This window comes from Chenopodium album, chromosome 22 (assembly GCF_948465745.1).
Source record: "Chenopodium album chromosome 22, dcCheAlbu1.1, whole genome shotgun sequence".
In the NCBI taxonomy this organism is placed as follows: domain Eukaryota; kingdom Viridiplantae; phylum Streptophyta; class Magnoliopsida; order Caryophyllales; family Amaranthaceae; genus Chenopodium; species Chenopodium album.
Window position 1 is genome coordinate 21745516 of NC_137855.1, and position 26624 is coordinate 21772139.

A 26624-nucleotide genomic window follows, 5' to 3' on the forward strand; every position below is an offset into this window, starting at 1 on the left:
TAGTTTACCTTCCTTTATTCCGGACTAGCTTAGTTGTTGATAGCATTTGGTAGTATTTATCTGTTCCCTGTGGTTCGACCCCTCTTCTTGCCATATACTCGTATTAGGTTAGTTGAGTGTTATAAATTTTATTTGATTTAGGTGTAGTCGTTTGACAATGCGATTATTACCTTGTCAGTTTTTGAATCAAATGAAGGTCAAACACATTCAAACAAAATTTTTTAAATCAAATAAAGTCATATGCATTCAACAAAGCTAATTGAATCAAATGAATGTCAAACACATTCAAACAAAGCTTTTTTAATCAAATGAAAGTCAAATGCATTAAACAAAGCTAATTGAATCAATTGAAAGTCAAAACACATTCAAACAAAGCTTTGTGAATCAAATGAAAGTATAATTCATAGTAACCCCCATTCCGTAACCACGATTCCACGACCACCCTTCTCTTTCCTCTTCCCGAACCTCACCGTCTATCCACCTCCGAGACCCCCACATTCAACACCTCCCAACCACAATAACTCTTCTCTCTTTCTCTCTCTTGTGCCATCCCCTCTTTCTTCACTGTACAATGGGCCTGTGTTCGGGCTTGGAGCTGACATGTGGGTACTATGATGATTTTGATCAGGATTATGATGATAATGATTAAGAAGAATTATCCAAGTCAGAGATCGAAACCTATCTCGAGGGTCTTCTTCCAGAATATGACGATGATGATGTTGTTGGTTGGTGTTATGGTGGTGTTCGTGAGGAGGGGAGTTGATGAAATTGAAGGGAATTCCAATGGGGGGAATGGTGAGGATGAAGGGATGTTGAAGGAGACGAGGAGAGAGAGGGTGGTGATGATGATGGTGAGGTGGAGGAGGAAGATGGCGTTGTGATGGAGGGAAGAGATGAGGGAGGTCATCGGCGTTGTGATGTAAAAAAAGAGAGTGATGTAAAAAAAAATAATAAAAAATTAAAAAAAAAAAAAAAAAATGAATTGAAAGAGTAATTGTGAATTTTTTTTTTCAGAAAAAACTACCACTCACAATGTGCCACTTGTAACTACTAACCCGTCAAAAAAGTTATCGGCTTTTCATTCTATTTATAGAGAATGAATGTGGATTGTCGTTATATTTCGGAATAATCTTAAGATCATTTTATTATTTTAAGATCGGTGAAAGATCATGTTACTTTTTATGATTTTTCCATTTTATTTTAAAATTCTATGATTAACAATTATATCAAAAGTGTTTAACGAGATTCTCTTCCAAAAAAAAAGTGTTTAACGAGATAAAATTGCCACAAAAGAGTGAAAACTTCCGACCAAATCTAAATTGTGCAAATTACACAACAATCAATGCATACTAAAAACATAACAATATGTAAAACATAACAATATGATTAACCGCATACATTCATTTTTTAAGCATGGGCCTGCATAAATACAATGAAAATACATCCAGCCACTTCGAATGTTCAACGCTAACCCCATTTTTGTTTTTCAACAGGTACCCCACTTAGCCTTGCAAAAATAGCTAGATCCACATTTACGTCCACAACAATCAATTACTTCCCAGTTACAATACGAAAGTTTTGACTGTACTGCACCAATAAAAGTTCCATACAGCATTTTTGCATACAACATAACACTACCATTTCCGACCAAAAAATGTTGTAACCAAGTCAGCTTAGCAATTGCTTCACATATGTTCATGAGCAGGAATAGCACCTTCCTCTTCCTCATTATTTCCAGAATAAGATTGGTTCCCACCTGCAACTACACTGTCAGCTTTAGCAGAACGAGCCTTTTCCATCATCATTTCATGAAAACTTCGCCCTGGTGGAACTCTGTTAAGCTTTTCAGGGCTGCGGCTGCGGCTGCGGCTTCTACTCCTCCCACGGTTCCACCCCTGATCCTTAACTGGAGCCCCACCCCAAGCCTTCTGACCACTTGGGCTTGGACTTCGGCTGCGACCTCTAGGTTGGTAACCTCTATCATTATCATTATACCTTGGCACAACCAAATAACATTAGCAAAACTGCTCCACAATACATAGTAGATAGTACAACTAATAAGAATTAGTTTCAATGACCAAAGAAAAAATCATACTTCTCAAGGGGAAAAGAAAAAGAAAAAGAAAAAGAAAAAAACAATGTGCACTAAGAAAATAACATAACTGATTTTCAGTCTGGTCACATACAACACAATCACAAATTATGTCATCCAGCACCATAGCAAGCGAAAGTCAATATGACAATAGTATTCCAGATGATGTCAAAAGTTGTTAGACATAACAAAAGTTCCACATATAATGTCAAAAGATGGATACATCAAAAGTATGTTTTCAATCATAGACCAAGAAGTCAAAAATCAATACAACAATCCTCACAAAAAGAGATAAAAAAACCCCGGTGTGAGCACCGCGAGACCACAAACATAATATAATATACCAAATAAAATAGCATGTTTTTTTCAACTTCTAAGAAAGACTAGGCAAAGCATAATATACTCATCAGAACCACATAAAGATCAGCATAACAGCACTGAATCTTTACTAGTGCCTGAATCATAAATGGGGGTGGATGTGTGATATAGAAACCTATAAGACATTACTGGAATCATATATATTGAACAAAATCTCTAATTATATATGGATGATAGAGGTATTATGACACTATGCCTTCTAAGCGATAAATTTCTCTTTTTTTTTTTCCTTTGGGGGATTTTTGTGTGTGTGTGTGTGGGGGGGGGGGGGGGGGGGGGTGAATCAGTTAGTTTTCAGATTATATGTAACCAATGTATCTAATAGTTAATTACTGAAAACCATTCACCCAATACAATTTGAAAAGCTCACCAAAAAAAATTATTAAAAATAAAAAAAATAAAAAAAAAAAATAATAAAAATAAAAAAAAAAAAAAGATGAAAGAGTAGCATGTCACTTTACCTATCGCGACCCCTTCCACCATCCCTGCCACCATAACTTGATTCAAATCTCCCACCTCGGCCTCCATCACGACCACCAGAGCCATACGGACGTCTAAACCTACCCATTCCACCACCACCACCTCGTAGTGCCATATCACGGACCTCCTGTGGAACTTTTTGATTTGCCCCTTCAAGAATCTTTACAAGATCAGAAGCATATTTACTATCCTGATCATTAAAGAATGAATATGCCACTCCAGTTGCACCTGCTCTTCCCGTTCTACCAATTCTGTGAACATAGTCCTCAATTCCTGTAGGGAAGTCATAGTTAACCACCACCCTGCATGCAACCAAAAAATGTCAATGTAGAGTTATTATACCCAGAGATAAACACACGCAGCAACTATATGGGTCTTTCACATGGAATAAAAGTGAAATAGTAAGCGTTAATCACAAACCTAATGTCCTTAATATCCAGACCACGGGCTGCAACATCTGTAGCAACCAGCACAGGAGATCTTCCAGATCGGAACTGATTTAGTACATGATCACGTTCACTCTGAGACTTGTCACCATGTATTGCAGCTGCACCAAATGAACGAGACAAGTTGCGAGCAAGAAGATCACACATTTTTTTAGTTGCACAAAAGATAATGATCTTTGATCCTGGTTCTTCAGATCTTAATATCTGCTCCAGTCGTCTTTGTTTTTCCATAGAAGAAACCACTTCCACATGCTGCAACAGATAAATTTAACGTTTAGTAGTTAGTACATATACCACCAACGCCATCAAGGATATTATCATATATATCACTCATAGATAATAGAGCAAGATACAGAAAAAAAAGATTGGCATTTACCTGAGTGATAGACTTATTTGCAACAAGTTCATCTGCATTACCAATATTAACTTGGACAGCATTTGACAATAGATCAGCTGCAATCTTTCGGACCTCTTTAGGCCATGTTGCAGTATACATCAGTGTTTGGCGACGAGTGGGTACCTCCTTCACGATTTTTCTAATTTGTGGCTCAAAACCCATGTCCAGCATCCGATCTGCCTCATCAAGCACCAAATAGGAGACCTGATTCAAGCTAATTCTCTTTGTCTCTAGTATATCATTCAAACGACCAGGTGTAGCTACCACAATATCTACTCCTCTATCTAACTCCTTCAATTGTGGGCCTTTGGGTGCCCCTCCATACAAACACTGCAGGATTAAATAAGGGAATAACTTTAAGAGAAGAAACAATTCCATATATACTCGATTACAGCAGCACAAATAAGCAAGCACAAAGTATATGTATGGGAGTGAGATTTATATGGTTACCAGTCAGTACTTCTAAACAGATACTCATGAAAAATTAACAATATAAAGTGTCATACGACTCCTGCCAAAATTTACCTGACAATGACCCAGACCATTTTATCAAATTCATCCCAAAAATTCTACTCGAAATAGTAGAGATTAAAAAACTCAAAGATCAAGTTCTGAAAACAAAAACTGAAAAAAGCATACTGCTATATACATTAAAATACAGACTAAAGAGATTCCTAATTTAAGAACAGATTCAAAAGAAACAAACAAAATTTATGTTCAACATCCAATTAAGTAGATGTGCCCTCACTAAAACAATTCAAGCAAGACAACATAAAATTATTTATCAGAAACAGAGATCACGTCGTACCGTGCAAGATATTCTGGAGGACCTTCCAAATTTCACAGCCTCATCTTGAATCTGTGTTGCCAATTCCCTTGTCGGTGACAGTACTAACACAGTTGGTCCCATTTGTGTATTGTTGCGGCGCTGCTTGAGATGCATAAAACCTGGAAGAAGATAGCCTAAGGTCTTTCCAGAACCCGTCTTAGCAATTGCCACTATATCTCGACCTTGCATTGCAATTGGCCATGACTGTGCCTGAATAGGTGTAGGAGCAGAAAATCCAGCCTGGTGTACCTGTAAAAGCAAAAAAACCACAAGAGAGCTGAGTAAAAGAGCTAAAAAGTTCCTAAAAGCTATTATGAGTAACAGAGGATCATGCAAGAAGAAGCACCATCCTCCTATGCAGGTAGTGAATGCTTGCAAGATGCAAGCCACAGCAGGAGGTGGCATCTTCTTTTCGTTTGGACCATGTGGCAGACTGAATCATCATCGACAGCAAGCCGGCCACGAACTTGGATGATTCGAAAAGTCCATCTCAAACAATGGTCCAGCGTAAAAGAGCACTCCAATTACAAAGCCCTCCAACAGAGGGCAGCACAGCGTACGACATTAGCTCCTCCCTGGAGCAAATATCGCATCTGCGACAAAAAAGTAAAGATGCAAAATAATTAACCCAAGTCTGAACTCCAGCAACTGCAGAACTTTGCATGGAAATAATCGGCAACATAGTTCAGCACACTTACTGGGACAGATCAAGTATGACATAAATACAACATAGATACCTCTTTCAGCAATTCAGAAGGGAAACCAGTGGCTTCAAAATCTGTGAAAGGTGGGGGCACACCACTTCCCTAAAAAAAAAAAAAAAGCAAAGTAAACTGTAGTCAGGAATAAATATGCAAGGAATCAATTCTGAGGGAAGGGCACATTAGTCATAGCCTATTAGTAATAGCTTGGGAAATAAGTTAAGAGTTTGTTATGAGAGTTTTCTATAAATAGGACTCATTAGGAGGATTAATGATCATGCTGAAAATATTGTTAAAGCTTTGCTTAGTTTTGGAGAGCTGCTCTTCCTCTCGAATGAAGAGTAATTGTATTGTTTGATTACTTTAATCATCAATACAAATATCTGTTACTTAGCTAATTTTCTGCTTAATCATCTTCCTAATCTCTCTAATATGAGTTAATTCCTAGCAAACTGAGTTAATTCCTAGCAAAATATTTCTTTTCACAACAGGAAAAATAAGAATACTATAATTAAAAAAAGTAAGACAATAGCATCAAAATAAAAATATAAAATTATGTCCATCAATCAATAGAAGAAATGAAATGAACTGCCAATGCATTTCAGCAAATAAAACCCAAAAATGTTTTTGAATGCACATATAGTACCAAATGTTTAATTACTTCCAAAAGCCACTACTAAAACTTGAACCATGAAATTACAAATAAACCATTCATATCATAACACTATGTTTGAAACTTTGGATTGAGAGAAATGGATGGAAAAGAAGAAGAGAAACGGAAGACATTGTCACCCTCCCATTTGGATAACATATGGAAGGAAGCTTGGGGGGAAATTCGAAGGATCCCTTCCCCTTCCCCTTTCATAAACCAACTTCCACATCAGAAAGATTTGGAAAGAAAATGGAAGCTCAATCACTCTCTCCCTTCCCTATCCTCCCCCCCCCCCCTCCCCCGTCATCATACTCCTCTCCCTTCCGGCCTCCCCTTGCTCTACATGATTGATATTTAAACATAGTGCAAATTAACAGCACCCAAAAAACAAAAGAACATTCATGAACTAACAAACAATTGACGTAGATGGTAGAGTTAAGAATTCACAATCTTAAAAGGATATGCAAGTAAAGATTAGGATCCAGTCCATAATACTCACGGAAACAGATATTTCATGCCGACGACGATAAGCTTCAGGCGACAAGCCGCTACCTGCATGGGCTGCATCCACAGATCTTTGCTCACGAATGGATCCTTCAACAACAGCATCATTTGGAATACTTCCAACTTTGGTGCTCTATTTCAAAATTTAAAATTTAAAATATTTGTAAAAACAAGAAAGCAGCTCAACTCACATAAAACACATTTAATCATCCCTATCCCATTTGTTCAACAAAAGATGATATTGTGTTTTATGCATTGGTTTTACTAATTTTATCCAAAAATTATGCTAGCTTTGATTGTGAGTTTTGATGGTGATGCAATTAGGGCATATAAGAGAACCTTATATACTTTATACCTTGCTAACTATCTTGAACATTACAAAATGTAAAACACAGAAAAATAACACGTAGTATAAAATAAAAAGAGTAATAAGAGAACGTTCAAGCAAAAATGTAGTATAAAAGATTACAAGCATGGTAAATTGGTAATACACTTGGATTACATAAACATAAATGACAGCCATACTCATGGGTATTCATAAAAAAGGCCTTATTTTACACCAAAAATGGATAAGAGAAAAACATGGAAATGCAATTCTTATAATGGCATGGAACTTGAAAACAACAATATAAAAATACTTCCTCCGATTCTATTTACTTGACCTATAGCTTTAGGAGAGGAGAGAGAATAATTTTGTGGCCCTTATTGCACATGGCTTACCTTATTACCCCAAAAAGTTGCCCTCACGTGCATTTTATAAGGGTAATCTAGAAAATTTATGTACCAAAAGTTTACAAAACATAGTCTGGGTAAAGTAATATGACATTTGCATTTTATGAATGTTAGTCAATTAAATAGAAACGGAAGAAGTATTATACAGTTTCAAGTAGAATTGTTTGTTTTCAAATTTGATTTGAAATTTTTGTTCATATATGTTTAATGAAAATTAATTTGAAGCTAATAATTGTAAACATAATAAATAGCGTAAAAATAAGTAAAACTACCTCCCATTTTGAAAGATCTTAATAGTCAACACTTTCCATTTTGGATTTTTTCTAGAACTTCTCTAAATGTTCACTTTCATTCAATTTTAACAAACCGCTTTCACCAAGTTGCCCCCAATATTTTTATCTTTCCATTCACTATCTATTTACTATATCCACCTTTTTATTTACACCTACCCACTTTTTACATTCCCTCTCAAACTTTCAACCACCGCAAAATGTTGTGCAAATACTTCCTCTGTTTTATTTACTTGCAACACCACATTAGCACGTAATTTAAGGATAACACTACCCTCGATTTTTTTAAACTTGACCTAATTTGAAAGTTGCAATATTCACACACTCGCCTTTGACTGCCTTTCGTGATATATACATAAGGAAAAACATATTAAGGTGGAATCTTGTTTGAATCGTTTCCATTAATCCTATTATAATATCCATTTGTTGTAATTTAGAATTACTAGGAATTAAAGGTATTGATGATTAGTTTACAACACTTACAAGTGTGATAAATGAAACTAGTTAAGTAAAAAACAAAGGAAGAAGCATTAGTCTAGGTAAACGAACAAATTAAGTAAAAATAATACTAACATTTATAAGAAGATAGTGTAAAGTTGCAAGATTTGGATTTTACAGCTTAATTCGTCGATTTACCTTTTCTAAGACCATCAACTCCTTATTTTATACCGCGGTGTAAAAATTCATGCACATGTTAAGGTGGATATGTGGGAACACTCTAAGAGATAGAATCGGAAATGAGTTATTCGCAAGAAAGTAGGTGTGGCAAACAATGCAAAAAATAACTAAGGAAAAATCACATGCGTTGCTTTGGGCATGTAGGCAGGAGGGTGCACCGGTTTGAAGAATGGAAGAATGGGACCATTGAAAGGTTAAAAGAGGGAGGAGACTGAAAATGACTTTGTTGGAAAGAGTTAAATAAGATATGAAGTATATGGATTTGCATGAGGATGAAGCATTGGATCATAAGGAATGGAGGAGGAAGAATTATGTCGATGACTAACGGAATAATCAAATTGGTTCATGTATCCCACCCCACTTATAGATTAAGGCTTTGATTGATTGTTGTAAAAATTCATCGCTCTTACTACCTTGGTGATATAAAACTATACCATTTGATGGTATATACCATCACATGGTAAACATTTTGCTTAGGTCCACGTGAAACATGAACCAACCATGGTTGGTTATCTTATATGGAGTATCCTATTATTTTTTTCCAATTGCATTTTAAGAAAAAACTATGAAGTAAAAAATTATAAAAATATTATCGTTGTTCATAATTTTACACACAGACACTCATATTGATATAGTTTTATACAAATAGTAATTAGTTATTTTGAAAAATAAAATGAAATATAATCATAATTAAATTAAGTGAATGATTAATATATATAGGATAAAGAAAGTGTGGTGGTAAACTTTTTTTTTTAACCCATGGGTGGATTGATTTTTGGTGAAAGTATATTGTATTGTGATATAGATGATGTGGAGTATGAAAGTGATAGAGAGAGGAATGGTATAAATTTTTAAACCATGAGTGATGGTGGTCTAATCAATTCCTCAAATAACGTGACAAATAACGTGACAAAAAGGTGTTGCAACTTGCGAGTATTAAAACGTGGAAGTAAATGTTAATATTGAATGCGGAGGTAACAAAAAACACAAAACAATTTCAATTCATTTTACCTACTCTAAACATTAGTCAACTAGCGTATTTTACGGTTGCCTTAAAAGCCAAAATATAAACTTTCTTATTTAAGAAGAGACAGTTTTGGATTATTAAATTTACAAATACCAACCTTCATTAACGACTAGCCACTGGAAGCTGATTAGCCACAATTTTTTAAAATTAAAATTAATTTAAATTAAATTCGTGTATTTTAAGTATTCTACTGCCACTGAATAGCCCAAATGCTGAAACATATTGTATCCTTTGACACTTGAAATAAATCACATTTTAGCATAAAATATTTCTTGCTCCACTCCAAGAAATTAACAAATTATTTCCAGATAATGTACATCACACAGCTGTTCACCAATATGTGAAACAAGTTGCATAAACTAGCAATCATAATGTGCAACTCACGCAATTGAAAACGTTATTACATGGATATTAATTAAAAGAATACATGTAAAGCAGATTGCAAGTCACTAATTCCACAATATCCCGCACAATATAATTTTAAATGTATTCTTTCACCCACCAAAGCACAAGCAGGAAGCAACAGTCAACAATCAACTAATTCCTTAAAATAGCAATGTATTTGCATTCAGATAGCTTAATCAATTAACCAATTCCATGCTATTCAAAAAAAATATATATAAAAAATAAAAAAAATAACCAATTCATAGCTAGCCACAAAAATATTGACGAAGAAAAAATCAAGATGGTGACAAATCTGACAGAGGAAAAGGTATACCTGGTGATTTCTTTCAACGTTGCTACCTCTACTATATTTATCATCATTATCAGCATTCCCAACATCCTTATGTCCATTAGAGGACTGCTGAAGTTGGGCTGAGGAACTTACATAAGTCGAATAAGGCCTAGATGAAATCGAGCTACCATGTGACGGTGCACCAGGCCTCTCGTACTGAGTCACATTAGTCTCTGGATTCCAAAAGTACAAGTATCCAGTTTTCCCATCCACCAACCCTCTCCATGGTTTTGGTAATGATGGATCTTCAGGTGCATACCGCGGCCCAGGTGAAGCTGTAGCTGTAGCAGCCATTGAATCTTCCTGCAAATCCCCCAGTTAGTACCATCTAAAATTCATGCTAGTATTCAATGCCAAAATCTTGGCCTATAACCTAAGATTCGAGAACACATATAAATCATAAAAATAGCAAAAATTCATTGCACAATTTTTTTTTTTTTCAAAGTGAAGTAACTGTTTTAAAAAATATCAGTTGCATGTTTTGCTTAAGAAAACGTACAGAAAAACAGCATCAACTAAATTTAATGTTACTACACAAAGACAAAATATTGACCTTATCTACGATTTGGGAACAGAAAAACAACATAAAAATTATAACTTTTTCAGCATCATACAAAATACGAAAGAGCGAACAAACAAGAGAGCTTTTCAAACCCTAATCAACATAAAATAGGCACAAAAATTCCTGAAAATTGAATAAAGTTGCTAAACCTAATAAAAATCAACAATTATCAAATTTAGGGTTTAGATAAAAAAAATAAATTAAAAAAAAAAAAAGCGAAAAACTTCGATTTTAAACAGATAAATTAGCTGTAAAATCTAGCATATTAGGCGGGAAAATCCAGACACCGATTTTAGGATTTATTAAGATGAAGAAGAGCAGTAACAAAAACGATGATCTAATCTCAGATCTAAAATGGTGAACATTACATTACAAGTTGAAAGAGAAAAAAGAGATATTACCAGTAGATGTTTAAGAGTGCGGCGTAGCAAAGAAGTGGCGGAGAATCCCCGCACTTCCTGTGGCACGGAGACTACCTTTTTCTCTGCTTTCTCTCTCAACGCGCTTCAGAAATGTTGAGGAGAAATTGAGACAAGTAAAATGAGGTGTTTTTTTGGTGTTAATATATTGAAACCCCAAAATATGGAGTACTCTTTTATTTTGTTCACTAAAAAAAACGCAAGTACTAAATACACTACAAAATAACCTAAATGCAAAAATAATAAAATGACTGAAATACCCTTTTCTAAAATAAAAAACTGATTTGCCATTTCACCAGGCTTTTTGTTTTTACATTTTATTTTGCAATTCATTATACTCGCCTTTTTTTCATTTCATTAACAATTTCAGCCACCAATTTTTTTTACTTTTTTTTTTGCAATTCATTTCATTCCACATTTCCCTTATAATTCTTCAATCTAATAAGCCCTAGAGACGAAGAAGTCGTTCACTGCTCATAAACCATCCAGTCTTAGGTAATTTTTCGTTATAAGTACCCCGACTTTGTTTTTCGGGGGTACTAGAGACCCCCGGAAATCCTAGCCGGGGGGTACTTGAGACCCCCGGAAACTGTATAAGGGGATGCTAGAGACCTTCAAAAATCTTAGCCGTATAAGATGGAAATTTTATGTTGTTTGATTTTTCATCTATTACAGCACATAATAAATGTCGTAATGCATTTCATTATTGTCTAGGAATTTGTTTAGTATTGAATATTCCGTATTAAATAGGATACAAGATTGTATATGTTAGAATATGGTTGTAAATTAAACAGTTGGAATGATTGATTTAATTTTAATCATTTAAAATAGTGTAAAGGATTAAGTTAAAATAAGGACAAAATTGGAATATAATTTTTTTTAAAAAAAAGATAACTTATTCTGCATTTAGGTAAAATTGTCTTGCATTTAGTACTCCCCAAAAAAATGCAGGTTGAGTTGGCTTAAAATTTACTACTCCGGTTCGATTTACTCGCAACAAATTCCATTTTGGGGTGGTTCAAATTACTCGCAACAAATCTTTTTTCTTTCCTTTTTTAGTATGTTTTTGGGTGGTAATTGACCAATATACCCTTACTTTTTTTTTAAAACAACCTTATTAAATTACAGATCTGATTATATTATATTAAAACCCAACCTTAATTAATCAAACCCCAAGCTTAATTAATTAAACCCTCATCCCCTTTAATTTTCTCTCTCCTCCTCCAACCCCATTTTCATGGTGGCTTTGTGGTTTTAAGAGCGGCGGCGTCATGAGATCGGAGGCGTAGTGGGTCGGGTCGCTGGTGGTCGAGTTTCCTGGGTTTTGGTTTCGTGGTAGGTGTCGTTGGTTTCGTGAGTTGGTGGATCGACGTTGCTGGCCTGGGTTCGTGGTTGCAGATCGACGGTGCTGGGTTCGTGGTTGCAGATCGGCGGTGCTGGGTTCGTGGATTGCTGGGTGCGTAGGGTGGTGGTGGGTTGACGGGCTCCTGGCCTCCTGGGTTCGTGGGGTGGCTGGGTTCTTGGGTTACTGGAGGTGGATTGTCGGGTTGCTGAGAGCGTGAGGTGGTGGTGGTGCGTCGGCGGTTTGCGGGGTGCGTGGGGTGGTGGTGGTGCGTCGACGGTGCTGGGTGTTGGTGTGTGGTTTGGTTGATGGTTGGTGGTATTGGTGGTGGTGGGTTATTTAATTTAATTAAAGTTGAATTTTTTCATTTTTTTTAAAGGTTGGATTAATAGTTAAGCATATACCCTTATTTTTCCATAATCAAGCTTTCAATCTTTTGCCATGGTTTTCGAAAAGTTGTACTTTGTTGCGAGTAAATCGAACCAGAGGTAGTAAGAAAAATTATTTACAAAGATCTTTAAGTGATATCTATACTTCTATACTTATGTACTAAAGTAATCCCGTAGTTATCCCCTAAGTACATGTGTCATCACCATATAAAAAATTTTCCCTCCAAAAAATTTTGTTAAATTTAATTTTTTATTAATATAAGTTTGTTACTATATTTAAAGGAGAAGGTTTTGCCTTACATTTAGGGAGTGATATCCAAAAATAATCTATCTATCTATTAACCTATACTAAAAGCAAATCCTTCCATGACACTTGTCATAACCTTGTGAAAAATTTTTCCGCCTTTTTCACTTCTCTCTTTTTTTTTTCGGCAAAATCTAGAAGTAAACTATTTATACCGTATGTTATTTTCTTTCCACTTTGACAATCATATTCCTTATATACCCAAATGAAATATTTATGAATATCTTTTTTATACTTTATGTAGTATTAATATTATTGTAAAAAATATTTAACAACCGTGCATTGCACGGGATTTTAACCTAGTAATCTATTAACCTATACTAAAAGCAAATCCTTCCATGACACTTGTCATAACCTTGTGAAAAATTTTCCCGCCTTTTTCACTTCTCTCTTTTTTTTTCGGCAAAATCTAGAAGTAAACTATTTATACCGTATGATATTTTCTTTCCACTTTGACAATCATATTCCTTATATACCCAAATGAAATATTTATGAATATCTTTTTTATACTTTATGTAGTATTAATATTATTGTAAAAAATATTTAACAACCGTGCATTGCACGGGATTTTAACCTAGTAATTTAAATAAAATTAAAAAATATATAGGATATCATCAAAAAAGTGTTTTTATTATTTTTTTTATCAATCAAAATAACATGAATAGTTAGTACTTTTTTTTTATTAAGAAATGAGTAGCTTTCATATTACGAATACTAGAATCTTATTAATTCTTCCATCTCACATTAATTGTAATGTATAGACATTGAGATTAATCTTATGGTACATCACAATGTTTATTGTACTTTTATACATTTTTTTTGTACTTCTAATGATTCTTTTGTACAGTTTCTAATAAATGAATAGTAAAAAAATATTGTAAAACCGTGCATAGCATGAGTTTTGAACCAGTTCCAAAAATAAAACGAGCTTCTAATTATTTAAAAATCAAACTAGTTTCAGGCCCGGGTGATGCCCTAGGTCATTTTTTATATAAAAAACTATAGTAAATTGTTTTTAAAAATAACTTTAATAAATTAAAGGGAAATCTATTGATGGATTTATAATTTTTAAAAAAATCATTTTTTAATAAATTTTATTGAACATTAACAAAATTCATTATGAAATATGCAGTAACCTAACTTTTATACTTCATATTAGTTTGTTTTATCTGTTAAATGAATTTTTTATCTACCATTATAAATTTCTTCAAAGTATAGATGAGCAAACGAAAGAATGAGGATTAAAAAATTAGCATTTATGAACATTAATTTTTTGTGAGGGAAAATTGATGATTGGTTTTAATATGACATAAATCACATGACCCCACATCATTTATCAATTCACGACGACACGTGGCAAAAATGTTGACACGTGGCATGATTACAACATTTTGATATATATATATATATATGTATATATATGTGTATATACATATATATACATATATATATATATATGTATATATATACAATATATATATATATACACATATATATACATATATATATATATACATATATATACATATAGAAATGGGATCATATGAGACCACATCCCTTATGTGAGAACCCTATTATATGTGAGGACTAATTATAACCGTTGGATCAATTACATCCAACGGCCACAATTAAATCCCGGTCAAACAAAACTCCTGCGTTTTTTCCCTCTTCTCCTTCTTTTTTCACGCGGTATTTTCTCTCTCCTCACAATTTCTCTATTTTCTACTCTCTTTCTCTATGCTATTCTCTCTGATTTTTCATCACTACTCCTTCAATCTTCATCAATTCTTTGTCAAGGTGAGTTTATTGTTTATATTTTCGTGTTTTTCAATTAATTTTAGGTCACATTCACTTACATTTGTTGATTTTCGTTTTGATTTTCGTTTGATTTTCGCTGATTTCAGCTCACATTGTTTATCAATTTGTGTCGATAATGTTTTACTTTGTTTTTTCATTGATTTTAGTTTTATTTTCGTTTTTTTGAGTAGTTATCAAGTTGATTTTGCTTATTTTCGTTATTGTCCAGTTTTTTCGTTTTTTTGGGTAACCTAGAAATCACTGATAATTTGTGCTATTATGTTGATTTTAGCTTGATTTTAGGTGTTTAATTATTTTGTGTATTTTAATTTGATTTTTGTTTACTTTAGTTCTCAATTATGTTTTATTTTCTGGTTTTATCTTATTTTTTGTTTGATTATAACTTTATTTGAGTATTTATTAGTTGATTTTAGTTTTAATTTTGCTTCATATGAGTAATTATCTTACCTTTTCTTTGTTTTTTTTGGAAACCTAGAAGTAATTGCTATGGATTCTGCAAATGTTCCTCAAGAAAATACAATGTATGTGTTTCTGCTCATTTTATTTTTATTATTTGAGTTATTATTATTTTTGTTGTTGTTGTAGATTAGTTGATGAGTTGTATTACTTGTATGGGAGTTCTTGTAGATTAGTCGATAACTTGTTCATTTTATGTTTTGTTGTTCATTTATGAAATATTAGCTTTTTAATTGATAGTTACAAGCAATAAAAAGTTGTAGATTATGTTGGGAAGTAATTTTCAATACATCTAAAACTGCCACTGGTTAATACTTGTATGTGAAAGCAAATAGGAAAAAAAAAAACAGTTTAAGATGGGAGTACAGGGCTCTCATCTCTTTTGTTTGTCTTAGAAATTATCACAATCAAAATTCCTTGTGCAATGTTATTACTATTGTCACCACAAAGCTACCAACTTCGTCGTGTACTTAGTTCGGCTTTTCACATTAGAAGCCAAGAAGCTGATAGTTTGAAGGCGTTTTACTGTTCGGCTTTTCACATCAGAAGCCTAGAAGTTATTTCATTATGTTGCACATCAGGTCTTAAAGTAGATATCACTGAGAAAGAATTTGACTTTAAAAACAAGTTCTCTAACTTCTTCACAACTTTGAAAGTAGTTGATAACTTGTTCATTTTATGTTTTGTTGTTCATTTTAGCACTAAGTATTTGCTCATTTGACAAATGAGCAATTAACTATTTGCTCATTTGAGAAATGAGCAATTAACTATTTGCTCATTTGAGAAATGAGCATTTAAGTTTTTGTTCATTTTGTTAAATCAGTAGCTAAGTATTTGCTCATTTGACATCAAGGATACCTATTTTGTTGAGCAGGACATCTGTTGAGACAGATTTTGCTGTTAATGTTGGTGAGCAAGATGCAGCAGGGGCAGGACAATTAAGAGTTATTGGTGGTGACCAAGATGCAGCAGGGGCAGCACAGTTAAGAGTTGGTGGTGACCAAGATGCAGCAGGGGCATCACAGTTAGGAGTTGTTGGTGGTGACAAAGATGCACCAGGGCCAGCACAATTAGGAGTTGTTGGTCGTTCTACACAGCCACAATATAAAGGAATGAGTTTCAAGACAAGATCTTCTAATGACAAAGGAAAAATGGTTTTAAAGGACACATTAAAGAAAGAAAAACAAATGATTAATGTAGTGGAGATGAAATCCAACAATGAATTGCAAGGTTTGAAGTCAGGCAATGAAGTGGAAGGTTTGAAGTCTCACATTCATGGGACATTGCATAGTCGGATGTCACCCTCATCCATTGTTCAAGTTATGGAATCAGTTTTAGTTTCACAAAATCAGTTGAAAGCAGTTAGAGATATAGGATTTGGGTCGATGGAGTTTTTGAAGGTGACCCAACTGCCTTTGCGGTTGGGTTTATGGTTGGTGCAGCACTTTGATGCTAAGACGTGCTCATTAAATGTTCCTGATTCTGATCCTTTCCGTATTACTGAAGACCATGTGCATGAAGTTCTTGGGTTGCCAATAGGGGGCATAGAGATTGATAAAAATAATTTTTCCAGAAATAAAAAAGTCATTCAGCAATGGAAAAAGCAATTCCAAAGCAACTCACTCTCTATCAAAATAGGGGAGCTTAAAGAGTTTTTGAAGGAGCATAAGTCAGCTGGTGCTATGTTCAAACGGAACTTTGTAGTTCTTTGTGTGTCTACACTAATGGATGGTAGTCTTCTTATTTTTATTATGCTCATTTTACTTTCAATTTGCTCATTTTCAATTTAGTTTGCTCATTTCTATTTTATTTTTCTCACTTAAATTTCTATCTGCTCATTTCTCTTTTGTTTTGCTCATTTTTTTGTCAGGGAAACAAAACATGAATATTAATTCTGATATTCTTACATTTCTTTCTGATGTTGATAAAATCAAGGACTTGAATTGGTCAAAGTATATCCTTGATTCTCTCGTGAAGGGCAAGCTTTTATGGGAAGAACGTCCAACTCGTTCTTTTCCTGGTTCTTTATTGTTTCTTATGGTATTACTTTAATTTTTGTTTATTTTTAATGTAGTATTTCTTACTTATTTTTTATTTTTAATTACTAATTTTTCTTTTCTTACTTGTTTGTAGTTATTATATGTTGATCAATTTGTACTTGAGGAAGTTCGAGCTGCACGTGAAATTCCAATCTTGAAAGGGTGGACAACAGCTATGCTGTCAACACGTGAGAAATTGGAACTCTTTAAAGGGAGGCTTGGAAATATTCGTGCTAAAAAGCTTGATGCTGGTTCTTCTAGCATGATACAACCTAAAATGGTGTTTAACTATAATTTTCTGTTTTATTCTTTTCCTTTTTATCCTACTTTTTTTAACTTTTTTGTTTTTTATTTAGGAAAAATTCATTCCTTTTGAAGTGGAAACTCAAGTAATTGTCAATAAGGTAACCATATATACTGTAATATTCTATGTTCTTTTTGGAAATGACCAACTAATTTTTGCTCATTTGTCTAATGAGTAAGCAATTACTTGCTCATATTTGAAATGAGCAAATAATTTTTTGCTCATTTGACAGATGAGCAAATTATGCAATTGGTTATGTGTTATAAGTAAGATTGGTTTATATTTGTTAAGATATTTGCTTTCAAACTTGTTCTAACTTTCTTTTTTTGTTTGTTTGTCTTTAGGAACAATCTGATCCAATTCGTACAAAAAATGAAGAAAGTGAACAAGATCCAAAGAAGGTATTTATATGAGTTTTCTGGAAACCAATATTAATTTTTTGTTCATTTTTAGAGTTCTTCTCAGTATGATGCATAGAGGCAAGTGGCCATATGTGTGCTTTTGCATTACTCATATGCATCTCATGAATATAGAAAAAGTATTTTATGTAAATGTTGGTCTTTGGTTACTGCAATCTTGTGAAACTCATATATGATAAATATGTTCTTGTGAGCAGGAGCATTATAGTTCTTAATTTTTTGCTCATTTGTCAAATGAGCAATTAATTTTTTGCTCATTTGTCAAATGAGCAAAAACTTCAATGCTCATATAAAGTTCAATTTGCTCATTTTTATATGACTTTGCTCATTCCATATCCACTTTGCTCATTTCATTTCCACTTTGCTCATTTCATATTTACTCTTCTCATTTATATTTATCTTATTTATGTTTTTTTTTTTTTTTTTATTTTTTTTTTTACAGAAATGCCTTATGGAGCTTGCAACAGCATCTACAAACCTGGTCTTGGCATACATGCATTTCAGTCAAAAACATGAAACTGCCATCAAGTATTTTCCAAACAACGAGAAGATACAAAAGTTGAAGGAAGATGCCATGGGCATTTGTGATGAGTATAAGATGAGCTCCAAAACTTTGACTGAAGATAATACTCTTTCATTTAGCCAAGATGAAGGGTATTGGCAAGATCCAGCAGTAATTGAAGCTTGGGATAGGTTTTCTGAGATTTCAAGCAACAAAAAGCATGCTGAATCTTCAATCAATGCAATGGTTGTTCATCCAAATGAATCGGAACCCATTGATGTTACTAAGATTGCTTCTGAAAGTGTTCAGATAGCAAGTTGTATCCCAGATGTTGGATGTTCAGATAGGGCTGCTGAAAATGTGTTCAAAAAAATTGGAGATTCAAGTTTCAAATCTGCTTCAGGACGTTCACTTGCCAAAGAATCTGGAACTCCTACATTCAGTTTAGGAGTCTTTTCTCAAGAAACTGATTCTCCCCCTAGCAATGCGCCTACTGAACCTGTAGTTGCTTCTGTCAGTGCACAAGTTGGTGCTTCTGTTGCTGATGCTTCTCAAGCTGTTGGTGATGCTCTGATTGCTAATCCTCAAGATCTTATTTCTGATGCTCAAGAAGCTTTAATTGTGCATAAGAGAAAAGGTGATACTGAAAAGAAGAGTTCTATTCCAAAGAAACGCAAACCTCAGCCATCAGTGCTTCTTAGATCACCTTTTAAGTCCCGCATTATGATAATTTACAATCCATTATCACCAGTTCAGATGAGCGTCTTGAGAGCAATGTTTGCTGATGATAAAAATCGTTTGTAAGTATTTTTTTATCTATAGAATTTATTATCTTGTACATTAACTTCCATTTGTTTTAGTCATACTAACTTTCTTTATTCTTTTTATGCAGTGAACCAATATTTTATGGAGAGAATGGTCTTGAAATTTTGAGATTACATCTTGAGAAGTTTTATAATAAATATAAAGTTGATACAGAGATCATTAATGCTTGGTGTAGCATTCTGAATTATAATGAGCAGTTTAGAGATCCAAATTCTCCTGCTCGTTTCTTTTTTGACCTTAGTGCTACCGTAAGTTCAAATTCTTTCATTTATTTTGTTTTATTGAATTATTTTGTTTTTTTGTTGTAATTAATTTTTTTTTCTTTAACATGTAGGACTGTCTTATTCACTATGAGATAGATTCTGTTGCCCATCGGAATAAGATGTTTTTTGAGGTTGCTGAGAATTTGTACATAAAATCAGCTGTACCACACAAGGATATTCAGCTTTTTTTCTTCCCAGTTTATGAAGAAGATCATTACTATTTGGTATGTTTTAACACTACCACACTGAATGGTAATATCGAGCTTTTTGATTATAACGAAGATGCTGGAGATCATAAACAGCTTTTAAAACATTTGGTATGGCTTAAAAGTTAATCTTTATTCACATTATGTTTGTTTCTTTTACTTGAATGATCAGATTTTATTATGTTTGCTTATTTGATGTTTTAATTTTCAGAGAATTGCTTTTTCAAACTTTATTCAATGTGAAGGAAATGTACAGAGTTCTATTTTGGCAAATGATATCAAGCGGATGGAAATTTCTGTGATTAATGGTTCATGGAAGTCTTCGGATAAAAATCATTTGCATTGTGGAGTTGCAGTGATGAGACTCATGGAAACATACATGGGTTGTGCAAAGTGGGATCCTGGTTTGAAGAAAAATAATGTAAGTTTTTTAGATTAGTCTCATTAATAATAAGATGTTTTGGTCTATTTGCTTACTTTAAAGAAATGTTTGCTCATTTCACAAATGAGCAACTAATTCTTTGCTCATTTGAGAAATGAGCAATTAACTTTTTGATTATTTGCTAAATGAGCAAGAAATTATTTGCTCATTTGACAAATGAGCAAGGATTTACTTGTTCATTTCATAAATGAACAAAGAAATGTTTGCTCATTTCACAAATGAGCAACTAATTCTTTGCTCATTTAAGAAATGAGCAATTAACTTTTTGATTATTTGCTAAATGAGCAAGAAATTACTTGTTCATTTATCAAATGAGCAAAGAAATGTTTGCTCATTTGACAAATGAGCAAGGATTTACTTGTTCATTTCATAAATGAACAAAGAAATGTTTGCTCATTTCACAAATGAGCAACTAATTCTTTGCTCATTTAAGAAATGAGCAATTAACTTTTTGATTATTTGCTAAATAAGCAAGAAATTACTTGCTCATTTATCAAATGAGCAAAGAAATGTTTGCTCATTTGACAAATGAGCAAGGATTTACTTGTTCATTTCATAAATGAGCAAGGATTCCTATCAAATGTTTACTTTAATTTTGAGGTCTATGGTCCATTAATCTAGCAATACCGTAGGCCATTGCCTTACAAGTTACAACTGCAACTTGTGGTGTTACTTTTACATGTTTGCTCATGTTATTGAAATCTCCTTAATTGTATAGGGTTTGATTATGTTATTTGTTTTGCAGCTGATAATCTTGACTAAACTTCGTGAAAAGTACACCCTGGGAATAATTACAAGTGAAGTGAACACTATTCAATCTGTTAAAGAAATTGCTCAGAAGAAGAAAAAGCAAAGTAAAGTTTCTGATGCTGACAAAGAAGAAAATGCTGAAAAAGAAGAGCCTGAAGAAGAAAAAGTTCAAGTAAGAAAGAGCAAAAGACTGAAGAAAGCTGAATGTTAGGGAATTAAATAGTTAGTAGTGATGATTTGTCTTTTTTGGTTTAGTGAATTGGGTAAATTAAGATTTTATCTACTTTTAAGTAGTCTTTGAATGATGTAAAACTGATTTATAAACAGATTTTCTCAATAGAAGTCTACCCTTTTTTTTACTATAGTGATGATTATATTTGAATTAAAATTCAATCTTTTATTTGTTTTTACTTCACATACCTTGTTATATACAACCAGTGTTCATTTGAAATATTCGTTCATTTGTTAAATGAGCAAACAGATGTTTGCTTATTAAATGATAGATCAATGAATTCTTGCTCATTTGATAAATGTTCAAAGAATTTCTTGCTCATTTGATAAATGAATAAAGAAATGTTTGCTCACTTCATAAATGAGCAACTATTTAGTTGCTCATTTAAGAAATGAGCTTTTACCTTTTTGATTATTTGCTAAGTGAGCAAGGAATTACTTGCTCATTTGATGATTAAGAAAAGATATGTTTGCTCATTTGACCCAAGGAGAGCTGATTTTGGACTGGGAGATGTAACAAGAGTGCAATTGTTCCAAGTTCATATAATAGCTAATTTGCTCACTTGCCAAATGAGCAAATAATTATTTGCTCATTTGACAAAATGAGTAGTTAACTATTTGCTCATTTGATTAATGAGCAAGGAATTATTGCTCATTTGAGAAATGTTCAAAGAATTTCTTGCTCATTTGATAAATGAATAAAGAAATGTTTGCTCATTTCACAAATGAGCAACTATTTTTTCTCATTTAAGAAATGAGCTTTTACCTTTTTTGATTATTTGCTAAGTGAGCAAGGAATTACTTGCTCATTTGATGATTGAGAAAATATATGTTTGCTCATTTGACCCAAGGAGAGCTGATTTTGGACTGGGATATGAAACAAGAGTGTAATTGTTCCAAGTTCATATAATAGCTAATTTGCTCACTTACCAAATGAGCAAATAATTATTTGCTCATTTGATTAATGAGCAAGGAATTATTGCTCATTTGAGAAATGAACAAATATTTAGTCACTCATTTGAATATGTTCTATTTTCAATTCAACAATATTGCAAAGCATTTAACCATGATTAGTACAAAATTAATAATATATTATTAAATATAAAAATTCAACAAAATCTTATATGTATATAAAAGTACCATTACACTTTTTTTGGGCAATTTCTAATATCATGATGACTCAATTCACCACAACCTCTACATAATCTCTTCTTTTTTTGGTTTTGTTCTACAGCCTTTTCTTTTTCTCCCTTAAGCCTTTTTGCACTTCTACCTCTTGTTTCAACATTTGACACATCAGTCTCACTCGCTTTCTTTTTTGATGTCTCTTCATTTGATACATGAACTCCAGTCCCTTTATTCTTTGAAACTTTTGGAGGTTTGACAATTATTTCAGTTGGCACACTAGCTCCAATCAATAGCTCAATGTCTTGCTCTTTGTTTTTTGCACTTCCAGCTGTTGTTTCATTATTTCTTGCAATCCTCTTTGCTTCCAAATCCTTTCTTATTCCTTGAAGATTTATCACAAGGTCTTGAATATCTTCATCTTTGCCTTCTGCCAAACTTACACAAGTGTGTATCTCTGACCATAAATCATTTAACAATTTTTTCTTGTCTATTATATTAGCACATTGCTCCAACAGGTTTCCTCCCAAGTCAAAAATAGGTTTATTTAATGCCATAGTAGTCCACCTGTGTAGCATATACTGCTCGGGAATGGTTTCAAACCTTTTTGCTTTCCAAACCCAAATCATATGTCTACATGGAATTCCTTGCCTATAAAATAGCTTGCAAGAACATGTGGTGTCATAGTTAGTTGGATTAAACACAACATCAAATGTTCTAGTCCGATTTCCTTCACTTACTGTTGCAACTTCCAATTCATTTTCTTTCTTCAATTCATCAACACCACAAGAAAAACAAGCAATTTCAACCTCGTATTGAAATTCATAAAACACAGAGTTAGTATATAAATGTGAGGCATGCTTTTCTATTCCTAGTGGTGTTTTGCACTCAGGATATTTGTGCTTTGAATCATTATCATTCTGACCTTGAGTGTGTCTCTGGGCATCAATTGCAGCTTCATATCTCAAGTAAAACTCAACAAGTGATACATGAGGATTGATAAAGGAGCAGAAAAAGTTGTTTTCACTTTCGGATCTTGATGTTGTACGCATTATTCCTCCAAGGAACACATCTCTGAAATAGGCCGGAATCCACTTGTTTCTTATCTTGTACATATAACCTAACCATTCATGTTGTTCCAAGTGGTATTCAATCATCACCTTGTTCCACCTTTCTTCAAACTCAGCAGGTTCAATTTCAAGGTGCCAAACGCAAGCACATAATTTTTTTAGGAAACCAGTTTCTTCTTGCATGATTGATTTCTCCACCTTATCTGGTAACTTTTTCATTATGTGCCACATACAGAACCGATGTTCAGTCTTCTTAAATACACTTTTAATAGCAATTTTCATTGCTGGATCCTGATCTGTGATCATACAATTAGGTTCATTCCCACCCATTGCCTTGAGGAATGATCTGAACAGCCATTCAAATGACACGATATCTTCCTTTGCTATGAAACTAGCAGCAAAATTAATGCAATTCTTATGATGGTCAACGCCTGTAAATGGAGTAAACACCATATTGTACCTGTTTACACATACAAAATATAGTTTAAATGACCAAATAATTTAATACTCATTTGAAATATTATCAAATAATCAATTGCTCATTTGTCAAATGAGCAAATAACTCAATGCTTATTTGTGAAATAAGCAAACAATTCTTTGCTCTTTTGTCAAATGTGCAAATAATTGAATGCTCATTTGTCATATGAGCAAACAATTCAATGCTCATTTGTCAAATGAGCAAACAATTCAATGCTCATTTGTCAAATGAACATGTAATTCAATGCTCATATACATACTCTTATCAAAGAATATTAGACTTATGGGGATATTCAATTTTCACATAGAAGTAATGAGCAATTAAACTAATTTTATTTAAAACAAAGTCATTAATTTCAGCAATAGCTAGTAATAACACATAAATGAATTACCTATTGGTTTGGTATGTGGTATCAAAGGATACCATATCACCAAATAGAGCATAACTCTTTTTACAAAGGGGGTCTGCCCACAATGCTCTACAAAGACAATAATCTTCATCCATCTCAAAATCAAAGAAAAAAGCGCTCCACATTAGCTTTTTGTTGGTAAAGTTATCCACGAACATTTGAGCATCGCTTCCTTGAATGTATGCTTTTAAATCTCTATGAAAATTTTTGAAATCTTCCTTAGATGCACCAATGTTTTCATATCCTCCAACAATTTCCTTCATCATTTGAAAAGTTGTAACGGGACCAATATTCACCTATTTAAAGAAGAAAACAGTTTGTCACATGAGCAAATAATTCAATGCTCATTTTTAAAATGAGCAAACAATTCAATGCTCATTTGTCAAATGAGAAAAAAATTATTTGCCCATTTGTCAAATGAGCAAACAACTTTTATTAGAACATACAGAGAATTCATGAAACATAAGAGAATTTGAAACATAAGAGAATTCATGAAACAATTCAATGCTCATTTGACAAATGAGCAAAAAATTATTTGCTCATTTGTCAAATGAGCTAACAACTTTTATTAGAACATACATAGAATTCATGAAACATAAGAGAATTTGAAAGTGTTACCTTAGAATTATTCACAATTATTTTTTTGTGTAAAATGTTCATTTTCCTTCCTTCTTTTTGGAATAGATTGCAGCTAGGTGTATAAAGTGCATGAGTATGTCCCTCATGAAATTTTGTCACTATGAATGTGTTATCATCACAGTGCTTTAGGACAATATGTGCCTTGCACCCAACACGAGTAACGAGTCTCTTCCTTTTGATTGAAGCTTTTTCTTCATTGTTTTCCCCTTCCTTGTTATTTAAATCTTTTTCTACAGTAATCTTTCTTTTCTCTTTGTATCCTTCCTTATTGCACAAGATATACTGATATTTTAATTCTTTGCTTCTTCTTTGTCTTTTAGTTGTAGACTTCCTTGTATTGAAACCAGAAGCAAATGCATAGCCTTTATAAAATTCAAGGCCCTCTTCAAGATTATTAAACTTCATCCCTATAGCTGGTTTCAACTCATTGGGGCATATTGGATGCCATTCTTTTGTTCCTCCAGGAGTGATCAAAGGTGCTACTTTAGGAGAAACTACTATTGTAGGAGTAGTTGACACATTTGTGATGGTGCTTGATTGACTCTCAACTTGTTCGTTGTTGCTCATCATTTGTGAATATGCACCTCCTTAAACACACACATACACTCTTAATAATTAGAACTGAAATCAGTTTCTTAAACAAACTTACACACACACAGACATAGATACACACTTACACATACACACACACACACACTCAATAATTTCATAATCTATAATTATAACTGAAATCAGTTTCTGAAATCAGAATTGCAAGCAGAAAGAGGAGGGGGCAGGGGGGATAGGTTTGCTCATTTGTCAAATGAACATGCAATTCAATGCCCACATATATAAACTCTTACACTCAATCACACTCACACTCACACACAGACACACTGTTACACTCACTCACACACACACTCACACACACTCTCTCACACACACACACACACACACATACATACACAATTCTGTATACTTAGTGTTTTTACAAGCTAATATTTGCCAAACTTATAGATCCTTGAATTACTTATGAATGTCATTAATATTTGCTCATTTTAATTGTAGTTACCTCATTTTAAATGTTCTATTATACATATTTAGGTTTGCTCATTTTAATTTATTTGCTCATTTTGAATTTGATTGAAAATAAGAACATAATAACAACATTCAATTGAAAATAAAAACCTACTAACAACATAAATAATTGATTCAATCACTATCAAGTTTAATCTGATATTAGTAAAATCTCTATCAAATTAATCAAACCTAAATAATTGATTCAATTCAATCAAATAACTGATGCAATTAAACATTCAATTCGATTAATGTAATTCGAAAATTAACATGTAATTCAATTCGAAAATTAACATGCAATTCCAAATTTTTCAGAGATGTAAAATCAAAATATTTTGAACATTCAGATTAACATGCAATTCAAAATTAAAATTACGAACAAACCTCAATGATGGATGAAATTGCGACCGTTAAAATTTGCAAAAAGAAACCGTTGAAAATTGCAGAAAGAAACCGTTGAAATTTGCCGAAAGAAGAGCATACTCAGTGAATCGCCATTGATAAGTAAACCGCCATTGATGAGCTTTGATGTGCATACAGAATAGAGGGGAGAGATAAATTAGATGCTGAAAGTTAGTTTGTTAGGCATGCTGATAATCTCAGCAGTTGGATTTCATCTAATCTAGCGGCTGAG

General features: G+C 33.1%; 2 protein-coding genes across 2 annotated transcripts; both read right to left on the bottom strand.

The window, feature by feature from the left end:
- Positions 1 to 1347: 1347 nt before the first annotated feature.
- Positions 1348 to 11058, bottom strand: LOC145604805 (ATP-dependent RNA helicase-like protein DB10). Its single transcript, XM_081660761.1, has 9 exons — positions 10906 to 11058; positions 9925 to 10245; positions 6475 to 6612; positions 5360 to 5428; positions 4602 to 4871; positions 3773 to 4123; positions 3371 to 3648; positions 2932 to 3252; positions 1348 to 1995 (listed from the first exon to the last, which is right to left on the bottom strand). Exons 2-9 carry the CDS (start codon positions 10234 to 10236, stop codon positions 1686 to 1688), a joined length of 2049 nt encoding a protein of 682 aa, XP_081516887.1. The 5' UTR covers positions 10237 to 10245; positions 10906 to 11058; the 3' UTR covers positions 1348 to 1685.
- Positions 11059 to 22355: 11297 nt separating this feature from the next.
- LOC145606323 (protein FAR1-RELATED SEQUENCE 5-like) lies at positions 22356 to 25411 on the bottom strand. Its single transcript, XM_081662336.1, has 4 exons — positions 24914 to 25411; positions 24278 to 24591; positions 22560 to 23868; positions 22356 to 22514 (listed from the first exon to the last, which is right to left on the bottom strand). The coding sequence occupies exons 1-4, from the start codon at positions 25337 to 25339 to the stop codon at positions 22356 to 22358; spliced, it is 2208 nt and encodes a 735-aa protein (XP_081518462.1). The 5' UTR covers positions 25340 to 25411.
- Between the last annotated feature and the right edge of the window lie 1213 nt (positions 25412 to 26624).

Excerpts from the sequence above, each read along its gene's own strand:
- LOC145604805 (XM_081660761.1), bottom strand. The coding sequence starts at position 10,236 with ATGGCTGCTACAGCTACAGCTTCACCTGGGCCGCGGTATGCACCTGAA. Across the intron at positions 4,872-5,359 it reads CTTCTGAATTGCTGAAAGAG|GTACACCAGGCTGGATTTTC; the intron begins GTATCTATGTTG and ends TTGCTTTTACAG. Across the intron at positions 3,253-3,370 it reads CTGGATATTAAGGACATTAG|GGTGGTGGTTAACTATGACT; the intron begins GTTTGTGATTAA and ends GGTTGCATGCAG.
- LOC145606323 (XM_081662336.1), bottom strand. The coding sequence starts at position 25,339 with ATGAAGTTTAATAATCTTGAAGAGGGCCTTGAATTTTATAAAGGCTAT. Across the intron at positions 24,592-24,913 it reads TAATTGTGAATAATTCTAAG|GTGAATATTGGTCCCGTTAC; the intron begins GTAACACTTTCA and ends TTCTTTAAATAG. Across the intron at positions 22,515-22,559 it reads CAAAGAATAAAGGGACTGGA|ACTGATGTGTCAAATGTTGA; the intron begins GTTCATGTATCA and ends AAAGCGAGTGAG.